A 19,801-nucleotide genomic window follows, 5' to 3' on the forward strand; every position below is an offset into this window, starting at 1 on the left:
AAAATCCTTCTAACTGGAACCCAATGATCCAGAAGGAAAGGGAGAAATTATTATTTTTTTTAATGTACGTTTGAAGAACACAGTCTGTACTTGAGGGATGAGAAATGGGTTCTGGTGGACAAACAGCAGTTTAGAGATCAGTAAATTCAAGTCTGAACTTTCTTGTATACTGAACTCAGGAGGGATTTTTTCCTAACAGAAGCTTTATTGTTGCTGTTGGCAAAAACCCCAAAACGTTCTCAGGACATATCTTCACTTAGGTCTATTTAAGGCTTCCAAAAAATGTTGTGGTGGAGTAAAATGAATTTTCAAACGGGTAACAAATGCAATTCTATTGATTACACCTTGATGCCTCAGGATATATCTTCACTTCCATCTATGTAAGTCTTTCAGGTAATGTTGCATTGGAGTAAAATGAATTTTCAGGCTGGTCACAAGTGTATTTCCACTGTTTATGCCTTAAAATTTTGGTAGACACCTGGGGTTTTATTCCTTAGAATCAGAATCTGCTGTTTATCCATCTTCTTTCCTTCATATCTTTCTGGGGGAAATAAAAAATCTCTTTCCCAGGTCTGTTAGAATTAAGTTTGGTTATTTCTTTGAAGGGTACTTTTCTTACTCTCTGTGTTTTTGAGAAACTGAGTATCTGATACACTAAACAAACGTGTGGGACTGCATTGATGAAATACTCAAATTCAGCTATGCTTTGTTGCAGTTTGCATCAAAACCAATTTGCAGCCTGGTTCAGTAGGGCTGTTCCATGAGCTGGTGATGTCTGAAGTGCAGGGAACTGGAACCAGTTGTGGTGTGTGTACTGCAGCCACCTGGTTTATAGTATAGGTACTCAAAAGTTATTATTGTGATGATAGGACACTTATCCTTTTATCATAAGCTCATAAATATTTGCTTAAGGGATGGTGATATCTTTCAGCCTTCTCCTACTCTTGGAAGTAGTAGAAATCTCTGCTGCATGGGTAATTTCCTTTCTTGCTTGGCTGAAAATGAATGGAGAGAGGGTCTTTAATACCCCCCATGGCATACAAAGCTTCTGGAAAAAGTGCTTTTATCTCTTGCCTTGAGCAGTGGTATAGTACTAACTAAATTACAATGGGTTGGGCAATGTTGGTATCAAAGGAAGAGTAAATCTCGGGATAGATGTGTCGGATACCATGAACCAAGTGCACAGAAGTAATTATGAAGAGTGTGGAAGGGAAGGACATTATGCTAGCAAGCTCTTAGTGTACAGTTCAGGGTACACTTTTGAAAGACTGTAGCAATCTATGTCTGTAATTGTGTCTTGTTTTTTTTTTTCTAGTGATGCTAATCTAGTCCTCAGTAGATGACAGTTAAATCTGAGAAAAGAAATTGTTTTGGGATAACAGAATCTGGTCCTCTGGAGGTCTTGAAAATGAGAAGAGGAGATCTCAAGCTTCAAATGACTGTTGAACATGAGATCTGTGGTTAGCCATGTGTCTTTGTTAGTGCTTCTTTATGATGTGCTGGAGCACAACCTTTAAGAACTTCACATGAGCTGTCAGGGCTGCATTACTGAACACCCTACTTGGGTACTATTTTGTCTTCTGGATTGTTGGTTCACCTTTTGAAGTTGTTCAGTGATTTTTGACTCAGGACTGAAGGGTAGGTATGTTTGTTGTTTTTTGGGTGAAAAACATGTGTGTGTTGTAATATGAATTCAGAGGCTGCAGTCCTGAGGCTGAGCCAGTGAGGGGACTGTTAGTGAGACTGATTAAGTCACTCTTGTGATAATCATCTTGGCTTCTGGGTTGAATGATGGTTAGACACTGGTGATGAACATTTGTTTGCTCCAAGAGTTCCATGTAGGAAAATATTTGCACAGAGGGAGGAAGGGATACCTTTATTTGAAACTTGAATATCTATTTTAAGTTTCAGGCATATATAATTTCTAAGCATTATCCGCCTACTGAACATCTGCCTGCTATCCTGCCAGTGTTGCTTTCTTGACTTTTTCTTCTTAAAGCATAGAATAACAGCACTGATGGTTTAGTAATAGCTGTATCAATACAATTCCCGATATAGACATATTTGCTTTCTGTTTCCAGTCATAAATTCAGTCATAATTCAATCCTAGAGAGAAGGAAAGCCCAGAACATTTCTGTAATACTGTACACATTGCTTGTATATTCCAATGTATTTCAGTTGCCATTCACAGGACTTGAAAAGCTGATCCACTGGCCAAGACCCTTTGCAGCTTGAAGAAACACAACCCCAGTCCAACAACAGGAAAAGCATCCTCTGCCATTCAGTATAGTGACATGTTTTGGGTGTAAAACAGATACATCATAGTTAGTTAGTCCCCCAGTGGTTGTTTTGGAAATTCTCTTGGGTTTGTACCAAGAAGCAGATGTTAAAATTAAGAAATAGTGTGTAGTTGAGACAGCAGAACAGGCATTGTCTCTTCTTCTTTAGTCCATATTGTTAAATAAGGTGTCTGTCTGATTTTGGCTTTTCCACTGCAGTTCAGGTGCAGCCTCTTCAGGGAAAGAAAGACCAGGGAAGGAATAATGGAGCTGCCATATCTGGGCAAATTATTTAGGCAGGGTGGGGAAGCAACGGAGATGAAGGAGAGGGTTTTCCTCTGAAGTCGCAAGGCAAAGCTAAGCCTTGGAGGTGACTGAAGGGAGGGCTCTAGGGGTGTCTGTGACATGACTTAGGTGTCCTGCACCAGGGTGCCCTGGACTGCTGCTAGGCTTGCAGGGGGATAAGTCCCCTATGCAGAGTCTCTGCAGTTGTGGGAATGTTAATCATATTTTTAACTACAATTCCATCATTTGCCCAAGTTTGCATTTTAAACAATCATTTGATGCTTCTGGAGTGTTTGCATAATGCCAGTGATGCAGACTGTGCCACCCCACAAGTGCCTGGCTAGTAATTTATTTAGGAAGACATTCTGAAATGGAGCATTCCTCTCATTCATAACACAAACTCTTAGTGTTTGAATTTAGTACTTTAATTCCTTAAAGTCAGAAAGGTCAGGGCAGAGCTGGTTTCTTTGGATCATGGCAGATTTCAGAATTCCAGCTGGGAAAGGCAAATTGTTCAGTTTGACCTTTCCTGATTTTCCAGTTATTTTCTGTAGCTCTGCATTTACAGTATTGAGCCTACTACCATCCCCAAAAGACCTAGTTCTGCTAAAACCGAATAACACTTCTTATCTCAAGTTCAAAGTATATCCCCTGGCATCATTTTTTTTTCATATTCCTTTAATAAATGTTAGGTTCATCACTGGTGAGTAGAAACAGCAGGGACTTTGTAATTAATTCTAGTATTTTGATTTCATTTCATCTTTAGCCAACAACAGGAAACTCTGGGGCATGTCCATTTTATTGTACTAAATTAAATACTGAATATAAAGCTTCTAGCAAGAAAAATGAAAAAATATTCAGGTAATGTAAAAAAAATGGCTTGTTTTACTCCCAGGTCGTTAATAGCATGCCTTGTTACACAGTGTCCTTAATGAACTTCTCACACTTCAGTGGTCAGAGTTTGTTCCAAACTATGTTTTTGTTCTCTTGGGTGTGGATGGTGGAAATTATAATAGAGTTTTGTTTCTTTATTGAAGTGAATTTAGTCCTGGTGAAAGGTGTTAGAATGAAGGCTGTAGATATGAGTGTTTTCAGGGCAGCACTAGTCACTGGCCATCCTGTTGAGCCTGCTAACAAGGTTGTGTGTTATGGTGTACAGCTGGGGGTCCTGTGTGAGTATAAATATGAACTCTGTTCATATTTTGCATATGTTCAATATTTTGCATATTTCATTTTGCATATGCAAAACTTACTAAAGGTGCTCCAGATACCATATTGTCCCACTTCTTCGGGAATAAAAACAGTTTTATATATCTTTGTGATTGATGGCTCCCTTTGCACACACTTGCACTGCTTTAGTACATATTTTTAAGGTAATACAATATTTGGTGAACACCTGAATGAAGATCATTTTTCTAGGACTAAACTTGCTTTAATTAAACTATCCTGGAGAAGAAAAACAAGCAAAAGCATGTTACATTAAACAGAAAGATTATGATTGAATGTGTTCACAAGACTTTTGTACTGTTTTAACTTAATCTGATTTAAGGTCGTAACTTGAAAGTGCTGCAGACGGTGTGTAGAGAGACTGTGTGCAATCTTGTGTTCCTGTTTTTCATTTCACACCCGGGTTATCTGCTCTGTTAGCTCATGTCAGCACTTTCATTAATGCATGTCTCACATCTGACACAATAGTCAGTCTTTAAATTTTGACAGTAAAAATGACTGTCAAAATTGAGTTGGAAGTAGTCAGTTGTGGGAGTAGTCTTAGCTCATAATGTTAAAAACTTTTAAATTTTCTAAGGGGTATGCAAGCGACCAGAGGCTTGGTTTTTTTTTTTCCAGATCCAATGGAATACCTATGCAGTTACATACTCTGTGCTTGGGTCTTGTGTTTGTCTTGATAATTTCAGTTGTCTCCATACAAATGGATAAACTAGAGTTGCATCCAAAGAGGCACTCTGTGTGTCTGCAGTTTGATGCCTGGTCCAAACAGGATGGTTCTAGCGGTATGAGACAAAGATTTGCAGTGACTCTGTGCTGAACAGGGAGTCATGTGGCACACATGGATAGGAAATGCTGATAGTGTTGAGCCATCTGAACTTCTTCTCTTCTGTGATGCTGTAGTGTAGCATTGATATAAGTTACTAGATACTATTTTTAGTGGACGTTCTATGTCCTCTTCTTAGCACTTACGCAAGCAGGGATTTATTCATTCAAAGCAAGGTAAGGAGAGCAAGGGGTGTGCTGATGTCTGCTGTCAAACTGAGAACCTCATTTCTGGGTCTTCCTCAGTGGTAAGGGTATTAAATCAGCTTGTTGTCAGGAGAGCAATCTGATGCTTGGTTATAAAGGAACTATCCCCTCCCATCTCCAAATGGTCCATATTTGGCTCTGTGTATATGTTGAAATCGGGGGCTACTGAGTGTTGTTAAGTCAATAGCAAGAGGCATGATGTGGAGGGTAACTTGTGTCTTTGAACCTGCTGTCCAGATTCAGTGAAACATGATCTTGTGCTTGTTTGTTTCTGATGAGCATTGCATACTTTCTGCTGCACAGGAGCAGCGGAGAAGAGCTCAAAGCATGGAGCTGAAGACCGAACCCAGAATTTTATCATGGCAATGAAAGATCGCATGAAAATCCGTGAGAGGAACAAGCCAGAGATTTTTGACTTGATCAGAGATGTGTTTTGTGAGAGCAAAATGACGCATGCTCAGCAGATGAAGACAGTGAAGCAGAGTGTGCTTGATGGCACCTCAAAATGGTCAGCAAAGATCACAATCACCGGTAAGTGAGGGAGTCCATGGGTTCTCTTGGTCTCCCTTGGGAGCCTAAAGTAAGAGATCTGGTGTGAAGGTAGAGAGAACAGAAAGGAAGAGCTCCTCTAACCTGTGTCTCCTTCTGCTCAGTGTACATTGAGGTAGCAGGTGGAGATATTCCTCCTGCAGGCACTGTAGTGCAGTGGGAGCTGAGGCGTTTCAGAAATGGTCCCATGACCGATATTCCTGTTTCTCTGGCCATTATGAGCTGCTGCTGCACGTGGTGTTCAGATGCATTGTCTTGGTTGTGGTAACCCTTCTCTTTTCCTTTCAGTGGTGTGTGCTCAGGGTCTACAGGCCAAAGACAAGACTGGGTCCAGCGATCCGTATGTAACCGTTCAAGTGGGTAAAACAAAGAAGAGGACTAAAACGATTTTTGGGAATCTGAACCCTGTATGGGAAGAGAAGTTTTACTTGTAAGTGCTCTTCTAAGGACTTTCACTCCCATTTTACCAGTTGGTGTGGTCTCTGCTTTGACAGCTGTGTCTTCACTGCCAGAATGCATTCCCACATAACTTGTAACCTGGAATGGTTCTGTTTTCACTCAGCATTTTGTGTGTGTGTGCATGTGTAGGGTTGACATCTTTAGGTGTGCTCTACATACACTGTTATTTATCCATCTATCTTCCTTTTGTATCTACCAATTGTCTGTCTTATAAACACTTTTGTATTGATGTTTCTAGAGAAAACTAGAGAGAAAGGAAAATATAAGTCAGTGACTATTGCTCCTGGCTAACAGAATTCTTTGTAATAGGAAGGTAAACTTCTGTGACCTGTTGCTGTGACCCCCTGCTGCTGTTTGGTGACAAAGTGTAAAGGTAATTAGCTTTCAGTTGTCTGTGACAACAGCAGTCTCTTCTTTCAGTTTTGGAAAATCAATGTCACAATGACTCAAGGGAGTTATTGTTTCTTGAGGGAACTTTCAAGATAACCAAGGTATTGATGTCTGAATCGAAAGCTAAGACTGGAGGCACAATTCTTTAGATATCAGCTACACACAGAATATGTTTTTCCATCCTGCTTTTATTGAATAAGTGAACAGTACGCTCAATTTGTCATTGAACATGTTATAAAACAAAATGGAGACATGAAATCCAGCAATCATTTTCTGAAGATTCTGAGTGATCTCATTTGACCTCAAAGATCTTTATTTGCTTTAATGTGTGTAAGCTCTTCCATTGTACCATCTCCTTCCTTGCTTATTTTTCTTCCTTGTTCTTTCCTAAATTGCTTAGGGGTAGTTCTTTCTACAAAGTGCAACGTGTTTGTGTTTTAAATTCAGGTTTGTATCAGCCCAGCTTTGTCTTTACAATGTACAGTAAAAACAAAATTATTTTTAAGCAATTTCGAGCTACTCATTAACGTCAGAAAAATCTTAGTGCTATTTTGAGAGAGTAAGCCCTTGGCTTTATTCTTAGTTTAATCCAAGGTAACATTACTGTTTGATAAGTAGTAAGTATGCTTAGGTGCCATTTGAATAACTGTAGTCACAATAGCAGTAAGTCTGTGTGGGAGCCTTAAGGACCTTGATTTGCCATGCCAAGTAGTTACCATGGTATTTGCAGTGTGTTCCCTTCTAATTTTAGGAGCCTCAACAAATACTCTGTTTAAAGATAGATAGCACAACATGATAAATGTCACAGTTTTAACAGTGCCACTGTTTAGACTTTATCGCCATGTCTGTGATTCAGCAGATAACATGCTGTTGGGCTTTAGAGTTGATGCTGCTTTCTGTCTTGCCTATGGTATAGGTGTTGTCTTAATTTCCCTGCAATAGCAGGAGGAGATGAAGGGAATGACTACAGTGTCCATACTGATGGCAGGAGAGCATTCAATACTGGATTCAGCGTGTCATTTCACTGGTAGATGTCAAAGCTTGTCTTCTGTTGGATGAGGAGACAGTCATTTAGAAGTGTGCACAGCACTGGTCTTCTACACAGCCATCTTTCTATTTTGAAATGATGGATCTTTTTGCAGTTTACAACTCCTAAAAAAATTCTAAAATTTTCTACCCCATAATGAAATGGAAATTTAAATCAACATATGGAAGCCAAAAATACCTGTTACATACCAAGCTTTTTTGTAAGAGATTGCCAGGACAATCAAGAGATTGTCAGTATTAAAAGCTTTGGCAGGGCAGTATCTTTGATTCTTAAAATGAAGTTAATTTCTTATAATGAGGGAAAGGTATGCTGCTAGTTATTGGCAGCCTTAGTGTAGACATATGAAAAGTTTGATGTTCAATGGTGTGACATTTCAACAGGGGCCAGATGTGTGAGTAGAGGGAGGTGAGATTATTATTAATGTGCATATCACCTATTGCTGTTCCTTTTCCCTTTGGCTTGGGGGACTTGTTTGTAGTTGGTGTTCATTAGATGCCCATTGCCTTTTATATGAACACATTTCCAGTGTCTTTTCAAAGGCTGGATACAGGGCCACAAATTTGTGTGCATCAGTCATTATAATTATATCATTGTTATTGTAATCCATGGCATGAATTGAGGCAGACTGTGTACCCCTGAGTGGTATAATTCTTTCTAGAGACTCAGTGAAGTTTATTAAAAGCAGCTTAAACAAGTTTTAAATTTTTAAGGCTGCAGTAGCATATTTCAAATAGGGTTTTTTGTGCTTAGTTACAGTGATGGATAGAAAAGTATATTAATATAAATACCTCTCCCTAAAAATGGCTTTGTTCCTTTACCATATATTCGCAGGGAAAAAAATGTTGTGGTAGGCTTGACCCAATTTGGAAGCCCAGATTTAGAACCATATTTTAGAAAAGACAAGGTTGAAAGCACTTTGGGTTTCCATTATTAGTGCTATTTAGGTCATTACTAGCATGTATGACTGTAGGCATCTTTTTAGGTTAATGACCAGTTCTTGCAGTGTATTTATGTTGCCTGAGCAAGTGATTTGCAGGTTCTGTTTCTGAGAATTATCTCTTTGTATGTTTACATCTATAGCTTTAGGAAATTTGTGGTTATTGAGGTTTTTTTATATTTCAATGGAGTTTGAAGACCTTTGAAAATACAAGGTGTTGATTTTTCTGCTGAGTTCAAAGTGTTGCTGACTTGATGCAGAGACTCTGCATATGTGATGCCTGGCAGCATGAAGCTTAAATGGGGGACTCCAGCCATTCCTGCAATACAAACATGCTGTTCTGTGAGTGTGCACCCTGCTTCCCTTGGCTTTATGTCCCATTCCTTTCTGCAGTAACCCCCGATTTCTTTCCTCTAGTTATGATGAGCAGGCTTATAGCTGGCCTCCTCCATTTGCCATGTGCATTTTTCCCCTTGTGCCCTCAGCTCTCTTCCCTTGCCTTTTCACTCTGCCTGGACAGGAGGCAGCAAGTGTCCTGCCTGCAGTCGGATTCCGAGTTGTCTGTATGGAGTGGTACCTGAGAGCCAGCTGGCTGCAGGCTTTCCAGGGACAGCAGCTGGTATGGGTTTCTCTTCTCCATCTAGCTGTTATTTTTTCACAAAACTTGTTTGAATGTAGAAGCTTTCATAATAGGTCTGTGTAACTCTCATTTCCTCAGGAATCAGTCCAGTAATATCAGAAGGAAGCTATTTTTACTATATTCAGTGCAATAAGAACAAGACAGTAGCTCCCCATTTAGACGTATTTTGGACTGTCAGTGAAAATTTCAGGGTTCCTGAAATCTTTTTTTCATAAAGGCTGAAGCTGAGCATCCATTTGCATGGTTTACAATAGCAGACAGCATTTAGGAGGATAAACATGACTACAGGACAGAGTTTCTGCTTTAAAGGTAGAGTTCTGGTCTTGCTTGAAGGCTGCTGGTCTGTACTGTTTATTCAGGTAACACTGAGTTTTTAATGACTATGAACACTAAAAGTTACTAGATTCAAACAGGGTGCTGCTGGTTTTTTTGGCCTGGGTGGAAACCCATTAATTTTACAGTAATACCCCCTTGAAGTTGTATGGTCTGAATACAGCTGTGTCTGGTGCTTTGAATGGTGGGTGGGAAATCATTGCCTGGAACAGATTACATTGTCCCTGAACAGTTTGCAAGAGACATGTTTATTCTTTCTCACTGCAGAAGAATAACTGAGTTAAAACAAATGCACTGCCTCCTCCAAGCAGATAATCAGTATTTTACTGAGACATGCAGAGCTCGTGGTATACACATTCCTATTAATCCTTTGGGAATGGTGGTATTGCTCACCAGCGAACCACTGGCTTGTCACACAAAAGCTTCTGTTTGGTTCCTCAATTTTCCTTTCAACTGCAGAACCTGTTGTCAAGCTCAGCATCTTTCAGTTGTCCCTGTGGTTATATGTGACTGTTCCAGAGCTGTGTTTTAGACATCCCCTTCTGAGACCATTGTGTTTAGAAATGTCACTGTAACTCTGCCCTTTGTTGTGTGGCAGGGGCCATCCAGGTTTTTTTGCTTTATTTTTAATCTCCAGGTAACACAGATACTGCTAACACTGGCATTTTGATAAAACACCACTTGTTTCTCTGCTTAGCTACCAATGTGAGACTTAAATTTGAATGCAGAGTTGAGGTCTTGTGGCAAGCACCTGTTGGAAAACTGAGATAATTAATGTAACTAAGGATGTAATGCTTAGAATCACTTTATATCCTTTTTGTAGTTAGAACTGCACCATTAATTTGTCAGTCGGTGTTGTAGCATTGGGTAACGGCAAATGATTGTACTTGTTCCCCTAAGAAAAGAACTTCTTGCTAGTAAGAACAGAAAACTCATTTCTTTGTTCTTAGCAACAACTGGCTCTCAGGGCATATTATTGTGCTGTCGTGCTTAACTTCTAAGGTATTAAGGATTTTTCCTTCATCCTCTTACCACTCTGATTTTGCCTTCGGTGTTTTTTCCACTGTCCTTTCTTTTCCCCAGTAGAGAAGCCTTGCCATTATTTTAAAATGAACATGTTCTGAGAAGTTTTCTGCCTTCCATTCCCAGTGAGGTTGGCCACAGCAGTGCTGCCGTGTCACGGCACTTAATTCAAACCACATCCAAATCTTCCTGCTTTTTCAGCCTCACCAGTTCCCAAAGGAAATTTTTTCCTGCTCTCTCTGTATGTTGTTATAACTTGTTGCTGGACCTTCTCATACTGGTTGCTACAGCTATTCCTTCCTTTCTCATTTTCCAGAAAATCGCCTTTTTTTTTTAAGCTTTGCTCCTCAGAAGCAAAGCTGTCCTCCTAGAATGATCACAGGTCCTGAAATCTTGCTGATCTGTTCTACCCGGTGCATTTCCCCACCTCTTGCACTCTCACCATTATTTCTGTGAGCAACTCTGCACTTTCTTTCTTTCTCTGTCATTGTCTGAAATGTGCACTGCCCTGTACTGTGAAAATTTACAAGCCCCAATTGAGAGCTGCATCAGCCATGACACAGAAATTAAACTGCTCACAGAATACAGAAATAAGATATTCACTAGACTGTAAATATTAAACCATAAATATTTTTTACTATCAAAATACAATAAAGTGACTTAATTCTGGGCTTGAATGCACTTTTAAATCTTCAAAATATTGTTGCTTCCTCTGGTCCTTTACTTTCATTGTCTGTTCTTGCTTAAACTTATTTGTTGTGTTTTGTTTTTATTAGCCTGTCAGCTCTGCAAGGCAAAATTAACATATTCAGCGCCAGTATTTTTAGGTGTTTCAAAGTACCAATCATTGGTTCAAAAGTGGTGTTCTGGTCACTTTTAGATACTTCTCCTTTTCTTTCCACATTTTGGCCCAAGCTTTACAAATGGGCAGAGGCCTCAGAACTAAGAATCACTTTCTACAATTTGGGTTTTTTTGCAGAAGATAAAGCTAGATGAGAAGGATGCAAATTACTAACTTCATTGTGGGAGGAACTATACTGTAAATTCAACAGTTGCTTGTTCTGTTTAGCCACCAATATACTAATTATCGTGTGTGTGGGCATGTCACTGTGTGTGCAGAACAGAATTAACCACAGCTTCGTGTGCTCGCGTGCTTCCCCTCAGCCCAGTTGCTGACTGGGCATGGGAAGAGACCCAAATGTTGACAGTGCAGGGGATGTGTGTGGTTACTGAGGCTTCACTGCTGGGTAAGACCAAAGTGTCAGAGGAGCTGGAGATAGAGAGTGGGATAAAGAGCAAGTCAGCAGAACCAGGCTCAGCTGCTTGCACTACAACAACCACTGGCTTCAGACAGAAAAACTTAATGGGAGGAAAAATAAAAATCATGATTTATTTGATTTTGATTTCTCTTAAAAGTTTGGTGTGCTGTTTCTGGAAAATACTACTTTAATTGGTAGCCCCAAGTGTGAAAGTGGCAGCACTGTGGACATCAAGACAATATGGGTAGAAAAGAAAGAGAGAGTTTTTGAGCCATGTGCATAGCAAATGGTTTCCATGAAAGTCTCTTGCATTCTGAAATGGGCCTGAAAGTGTTTGGTAATTTCTTCCTTTCAGTCGGGTCACAGAGTGTTTCTTTTTCTCTGCTGGGAAAGCTGTGGGAGCTTGGCTGTGGGAGGGTGGACAGACGTATGTGTGCACACATTGAAATCAAGCTTCATAAAAACATAGCAAGAAGTGGGGCAGGCATTTTGAGAAATGTGCCAGCTTCTGTATTAATGAAGGGGAAAGCTTTCTAGCAGCAGAGCTTGTTAGCCACAGTCTTACAGAGTCGTGACACTGCCACAAATTGGAAGCTGTATCATTAGTTAGAAAACCTGTTACCAGTCAGTAAGCCCAAGTCTCCGAGTATTCATGGGTCTGTTTTGGGGTGCTCTCTGGAAGGTGAACTGGATTTGACACAACTATCTTACTTCACTGAAAGCAAAGGATTGTGGTTCTTACAGACCTAGATGCTTTATGATAAGCCACTAGCTCAAGGCTTTCAGTTGCTGCGAGCAAGTGATAAAGCTCACTCTCTGGCATGGGACCAGTATAAAGAAAACAAATTGAGCAGTCTCTTAAAAACAGCAGAGAAAGGTGTGGTAAAATAGACGCTTCAGTAGCTCAGTAATTGCTACTGGAATGTTTCCTGTAGCACTTAGAAGTGAGTTATGCTGCTGTAGTCGAGTGAAGCATGATAGCCAGGCACCTCAGGAGCGTGGGATGATGCATGTGGGACTGCCTAAGTTAGATTTAGGTCTGAACAGTGCATATGTTCCTTAAGGAAAAACCATTGGTTGCAAAGAAACAGGATCAAAACAGTCCGAACAAAGAACTGTCATGCCAGAAGGTGAAGTCTAAAGAAGTCAGGACTTAACTTAATGATGCTTTGTAAATGGCAGCATGTGTCAGTCTGTATTTTCAGGCAACCATACATTTCTGAACACTGAGCCTCTACAATACTGACAGGCTGTACATTACCACACCATGGCTGGAACAGAGCATTCTTTTCACATGCTTATGCTGTATTGCTGGTAAATAAGACAATATACTCAGATAAATCTGAGAGCTACAAAGAGCAGCAAGACCAAGCATTACCTGTTGGTGAATGCTTGGTTGCATGGTTTTGTTAAGGAAGATATTTCTGAAGTAAAGGAGGAGGAGGCAAGAATAAAAGCAGAAGTCAAACACAAAACCTGTTTCTTTTGAACTCCGAATACAGCTTCGATTGCAGAGGAAAGGCAGGGAGCAACAATGGGCTTTGTCTGTGATCACAACTGCATGGCATTGCCTCTAACTTTGTCCATATAATTCCCAGCTATTCCTGCGTACTGCAAAAGTCAGTAGGAGCTGCATGGACATCCATTTTATGTTGTCCAGTATCACAGTGGTAGCAATAAAAGCCCAAATGGTTTCTTGGTAGAGAGCATACTCATACCAGTCACTGCCACATCCTATTGACCAGGCTTAGCAGATCTCTTCTGACCCATTTCTTCTTTCTCCCTGTTGCTTAGCAACAAATGCAGCATGTTAATGTTAAAAAGACTGGAAAACAGGCCTTCAGCAGCAGTTGCCTGTTTTCATAGGTTTTATTTGCTTGAGGGTAGACATTTGTAGTGGTTATGGTGAGTAATCACCCTTGTCATGGTCTCATATGAGCATTCAAATTGCTTTATTGCATGCCCTGTAAATGAACAGAGCTCTTACAATACAGTTCTTCTACCCACTTCTGACATCCAAGAGCCTGTTTGGATCTACAAGAGGTGTCTGAATACCTGAAAAAGAGGGAGAATCTGCATATTCTGCCTGTGCATTAGACTGGAGGGTGCTGATTCATCAAACAGTAAACTGCTTCTCTTAATGGAAATGTCCTTATTGATCTGTCCAGAGTAGAAAGCATCAGTCTAAGCTGAGAATAATTGGCAGAATCAATTCTGGTAATTAAATACCAATACTGTAACTACTGTACCCCGCCCTTTCCCCTCAGGCAATATGTGTATCATTTGATTGTAATGTATTGTGCAATGATGCACTACTGCTAGATCTACCTCCACCTGAGCTATTTATCCTTTTTAAAAAACCAGTATGAAGGTTGTTTGTCACAGGCCTTGACTGTGCTGTCCTGGATACTGCATGAAGACAGCCCTTAGCATCTACAGCTGAACAAGTCATTGATGGAGCAAGCTGTTGAAATCATCATTTTTGAGGGGTGTATGAAAGCATTTACCAGCCTAGCTATCCCTGAGCTTCTGTGGGCTTCACAGACAGCTGTGAAGAAAATTCCCAAGTTCTGGAAGCTGCTGCTAAGAGTGAGGACAAACAGGAGAGGCACAGCCTCTTAACAAGTGTGAAGTTGGTGGTTAAAGTCAGAGCAGGGTGGTCCTTTGTGGGCCGTCGATGCCGGTTTCCCAGTGGGAATAGGAATCGCTCTCTGACCCTGCTTCCCAGACAAGATGTGTAAGAGACACAAACGAGTCAGGAGGCAGGAATGAAGAGTGTTCATTGGATGCAAGCGCCTCCTTATATAGGGTTTGAGGGGAACAGTCCAGAAAAGTGGGTGGTACCCTGATCCTCATTGGACAAGAAGAGGATCAGGATACGCACCAATAACATCAAAGAATAGAACATATAACAACCAATAGGGAACTGTACATAACAGCCAATGACAGTAGGGTAGGCTCAAAAGGCAGGAAGAAGACCCTAAAAGGGGATTATGGGAAGAAGAACTTGAAATGTGAATAACTAAAGGGAAACGTAAATGGGGTGCCATGATGATACTTATGACGCACTTTAAATTAAACTATAGTGGTGTCCAGTCTCTAGTCCTCTTCAGGGACTGAGGCCTCTAGTCAGTCATCGTCACTATAGATCCATGTGCAATAATGTTGTTTCCAGATCTTATATGACAGGTCTTCTGCCACAGTCCTTCAGCTTGGATCTGGAGTGCAGTATCTGCCACATCACAGGACCATTTAGTGTGCACCAAAATGTTGTTGTGTGGTTCGTATCAGATGCTCCGCTTTTAAATAAATAGGCATTGTTTACATTTGCTAATACAGCCCTCTGATGTTGAATTAGTGGGCCAAGAGGAGTGCAAACAGTGTAGCATGTAAGTTTTGGCTGCATTATGCACGCTTAAAATTACTTTTCTCTTGTTTGCAGTGAATGCCATAATTCCTCCGACCGGATCAAGGTGCGAGTATGGGATGAAGATGATGACATCAAGTCTCGTGTTAAGCAGAGACTGAAACGCGAGTCAGATGATTTTCTGGGGCAGACAATCATTGAAGTTCGTACTCTGAGCGGAGAAATGGATGTGTGGTACAACCTTGGTGAGCAGGACCTTGGAATGGAAGCATCACCTGTTAGTTTAGGAGTGTTTGAGACCACTTGGGTGCATGTGGACAATTTGCAAGAAAAGAAAAAAACCCTGCATGGTTTCAAGGGGCCCTTCATGCAGAGCTTCTGCAAGGCTGATCCCAGTTAAAATGGAGAGAAGTATAAAGTGTCAGAAGGTTGATAGGTTTCCTCTGCCAGCCATTGAAAAGTATAATGGGTGAAATGCTTGGTGCAGGACTGTATTCCATCTGTGCTTGAGGCATGCAGTCCTGTGTCTTTTTTGTTTGTTCTAACACAAACATTTTACCAGACTATAAAACCATCTATTGCACTGCACTGGGCTGGCAAGTTGTTGACACCTTGCCCAGTGACTGCTGTAGAAAGTACTAGTAGGTAACCCGATGGTGCTGAGTTGACAGGTGCAGTAATAATCAAAGGCCGTGCAAAATCTTTTTGATAGGGACAGCCAGCAATTCCCAGGAGTTCAGGGCTATGGTGAAATTAGGGAAAAGAATTCCATGTTGTTCAGCCCGGTTCGCAGAAAAAGAATCCGTCCTTGGTGGTTCTAGTTAAGCTGACTGAATCCAAGACCTTATAGCACATTTGCTATACAGAAAGGCTGTCCTATGTCTAAAAATATGCATAGTTCTAGCTAGATGTGTCATTTTGAGGGTGTATCATGGCAGTTGTTTTGCTGATGTCTACTTAGTATTCAACGTTTTGAAAGAAAAGAGAAAGTTTTCTCTGAGGTGACTCAGCCTGAGCTTCCAGCAGTTTCTTTGCCGGTGTTGTCACCCCAAGATGTCTGCGCTCTGAACCTGAACAATGCATATAATTACTAATGTTTTTCCCTTCTAGAGAAAAGAACAGATAAGTCTGCAGTGTCCGGGGCTATTCGTCTGCAAATCAGCGTGGAGATCAAAGGCGAGGAGAAGGTGGCTCCATATCATATTCAATACACTTGCCTTCATGAGGTAAGAAACAGGAACATCACCATGTTCCTTCTGACTGTTGAAGAAGCAATTTTCTGACCTTTATTTCCTTAGAATGTGCCCCTTAGCCCTAGATGAGCTTTCTTGTCCCTCCTGCGCAGACCTGGTAACACACTGAATCATCAGACCTGTGTTTGTCAGAAAGGCAAAGGCAGCCTTAGGCTGTCTCCCCCATGCTGGGGACTGACTGGCTGGCTCACTCTGTCCCACTGTTAGAGCTGTGCTGCTGTGTGGCAGAGATCAGGCATTGGTTCCATTCAGAGCTGTAGGTGAATGCAGTGTGGAGAAACCTCTGAAATTTCTTGAGTAATGTTTTCAACACGTACTGTATGTCTTTCTGTAGAGGAAGAATACTATAAGGCCTTATGAATAAATTATGATGGGGAAGGCTTTGTCTGTGGCTGTTGTGTGGTGCAGATATTGGTGGTATAAATTCTTTTGGGCTGCTACACTTGTGTGGAATTATAAACAACTGCTTGGGGAAGCAGAACTGTTCTGTTCTGTTGGGAAACAGTATCAGCTGAGGTTACTGGGTACTGACCTGTCTCAGAATGGACTGAGCTAATATTCTGCAGGCAATACTGCAGAAGTTGGGAGAAAACCAAAGATGACTTATGAGAAGGACTAAAGAAAAAACTGTCTTGCAGAGATACATGGTGCCCGGCCTGTCTGTGTCAAAGAGAAGACAGGTGACTGGGTGAGTTCCAAGTGCCTGAATAAGGAAGAGTAGTCAGAGCCCTACATACATGAATATCCTGAAGTCCAGTGAGGTTAAAGCGAAGTTTCCGTAGACAGGAAGGACAGTTTTATCACAGAGAGGATTGTTCATCAACAAGAACAACATATTTATACACATGCTAAGCTGGATGAGCCCTGTGCTGTCTTCTGTTGTAGGACAGAAACAGAGCTCAAAAAAACATTAGTAGGCTCCTTTTAGTAGGCTGTGTTGTGTCCTTCAATACATACTTGTTTTTTAATTCAGTGATGACTTCTGTTTGGTAAGATTTTTTTTTAATATCTATGATCACTTGATGCTATTTTTTTGCAAATAGGTCTCTTTTTAAGTATCACCCTATTTCATTTGGGTATTCTAAAATTGAAGATGATTTACAGCAAGAATAATTTAATCAGGAAAAATAGTAGCATAAAGCAGAGTCCTCTAGCTACTAATGAGATCATTAGACTTTTGCACCCTTTACTGCAGGGAGCCAGCTGTCTGAAGGGCTCATGAATCTGAAAGTGACTTGAATTTGAGGATTACTGAAAAACCCACTGAGCTGATTGTGCAATTTCTGCACAGCAGTGATAGCTGAAAACTTTTGCTATGTTAGATAAAGTGAAAGGTTATGATGAATAATAATGCAAGTGTCTACTTGCTAGGGGTGATCTTAAGGGTATCCTGCTCAGAAGAAAAACCCCTGTTTGAACTGTTCTGCTGTATAATAATAATTACAATGCTGGCACAGAGCTGTAACGTCAGCTAGTTTAAATAGCTTGTCCATATTAAAGCATGTCTTTCTGAGGACAGAAATGTGTAGGTTTCAGGAAACTAATTAGTGTGTGGTTTTGGAGCACTGAAGCATGTTCACAGTGTCTGCTGAGTAAAGTTTTAGGTTTTCATACAAAAAATTCAGCTTTGAGCACTCAAGAAGAATAGAAGGGAAAAGCAGAAAATACAGAGTGCGTAGGGGGAAAGAAAGGTGAGGAGAACAAAGAAATTTGTCTTAGTGCCACCACCTCAGCAGTTCAAGCTCTTCATGAATCTTGCTTAGAGGCTTCAGCGGCCTCACGTGCAAATTTATTCCTATTTTGTCTTTCAGAACCTCTTTCACCATCTCACAGATGTGCAAGGGAATGGGGTGGTGAAGATCCCTGATGCCAAAGGAGATGATGCATGGAAGGTGTATTTTGATGAGACAGCTCAAGAGATCGTGGATGAATTTGCAATGCGTTACGGCATTGAGTCAATATACCAGGCCATGACGTAAGATACATTTCATGTGGTCTTTAGTGCAGATAATTAGCGTAACTAATTTACATGACTCTTACTGTTTAGATAATGAAGTGTATTGGTAATGGGAGGGTTGGCAATGACAGCCGCTCCTTATGGGGCTTGCTGTGAATGGGGAGAGACTGCCTGTCTCTGAATCACCAGTTTCCTCAAAGTCTAGAAATGAATGTCTGACAAATTGCTGGAATTATGCTTTTATCTGAACACTTTGTAGGAACACCTTTAAAACTAATTCTAAAACTAACACTACTTCACTAGTGTAAATGACTGTGTTTTATTACTGGTGGCCGAGACATACCTGTTTTAAGATTCTCAAAATCTTTATTTGAGAACTCTTCTGTTAAAAAGATATTGCTCAGGGTTCCCAATGAAGATTTATGATGAAGTGAGAAGGGATGAGGTTTTGTGAAAGTATTTGTCCTACACAGCTGTTGTGGCAATTGCTTCAGTCCTTTGAATTGACTGATTTCCCAAGTGCTGCTGAAGGCATTTATAGAAAGTTTGAGTAATGGAGCCTCTGATTTGTCCTCCCTGGAGCTAGGCTAATACAGTTACTCATGTTCAAAGAACTTTTTCCTTGTAACTATATTTTTACTTGGATTTGGGATTAGTCATTCTTCTTCTTAAAGACTAGTAGTGCTATGCTTGCCTCATTTCTTATTTCAAATGTAATATCAAATATAGCAGACAAAAGTGAACTTTTTCATATTTGAAGCTGAAAGTTTTGGGTTATTGGGCCTTGGATGAGTTATGAACTGTACTTATGTTGCCTTGCAAGCAGCTTTTCGCCTATTTGTTTAAGCCAAAACGGAAAATAATCTGAAGATTTTTCTGGAGGCCTAGTCACTGGTTATACCTGGACTAACTTGGAAGTTGGACCAGACTGCTCAGGGCTCTTTCAGCATGTGGAAAATTTCCAAGGATGAAGGTCTGCTACCTCTCTTGGCTCCTGTCTTCAGGCTGTAGTACTCTGGGAAAGGATTCCTGGTTGAAATCCAAATGGGAAAATCTTACTTTGAATTGCCTGTGCAATAGCTGCTGAGTATTGCTGCCTATCTTTTAGTCTTCCCTCTAAAAGGAGTTTGGCCTGGCTCAGTCTTCTCACTAACTGGCTGCCTAGGGACATGGTAGAATTGCCATCCTTGGAAGTCTTCAAAAATGTGTGGCTGTGTCACTTAGAGTCGTGGTTTAGTTGTGAATGTGGCAGTCCTACATTTATGGTTGGACTCCATGATCTCAGAGCTCTTGTCCAACCTTAATAATTTTATGATTTTAACCCTCCCCTGTCTGCTAAGTAGTCAAGACATTGATTAGATCCCCATTCCTCACACTTTTTCTTCTTAAAGCTAAACAAAACAATTTTATGTGCTTACATTTATTTACCAAGTGCCTAAAGGACCAATTGGTATGTAAGTATCATGTAACAAGCCTGATTTTAAACTTGAAGAGGGTAGATTTAGGCCAGATAAAAGGAAGACATTTTTTTCAATGAGGGTGGTAAAACAGTGGATGGACAGGTTGCCCAGAGAGGTGGTAGTTGTCAGGTAGACATCTTACCCCTGGAAACGTGCAAGAGCAAGGACTTGGAGCAACCTGCTGTTGTTGAAGCTGTCCCTGTTCACTGCAGAGGTTAGATGAGATGACCTTTAAAGGTCCCTCCTAAGCCAAACTATTCTATGATTCTGTAAGTCACTTAAGGAGAATGCTACATTTGGAAAATA

The 19,801-nt window shown here is 40.7% G+C and overlaps 1 protein-coding gene across 3 annotated transcripts in view; it reads left to right on the top strand.

The window, feature by feature from the left end:
• LOC139685107 (protein unc-13 homolog B-like) overlaps window positions 1-19,801 on the top strand; it is a 112,225-nt gene that overhangs the window by 33,888 nt on the left and 58,536 nt on the right. For all 3 annotated transcript variants that reach the window (XM_071581719.1, XM_071581721.1, XM_071581720.1), the window contains exons 8-12: window positions 5,124-5,351; window positions 5,658-5,799; window positions 14,901-15,070; window positions 15,936-16,051; window positions 17,890-18,053. In XM_071581719.1, coding sequence (XP_071437820.1) covers window positions 5,124-5,351; window positions 5,658-5,799; window positions 14,901-15,070; window positions 15,936-16,051; window positions 17,890-18,053 — 820 coding nt within the window. The remainder of the gene's footprint in view (window positions 1-5,123; window positions 5,352-5,657; window positions 5,800-14,900; window positions 15,071-15,935; window positions 16,052-17,889; window positions 18,054-19,801) is intronic.

This window comes from Pithys albifrons, chromosome Z (assembly GCF_047495875.1).
Source record: "Pithys albifrons albifrons isolate INPA30051 chromosome Z, PitAlb_v1, whole genome shotgun sequence".
NCBI lineage: Eukaryota > Metazoa > Chordata > Aves > Passeriformes > Thamnophilidae > Pithys > Pithys albifrons.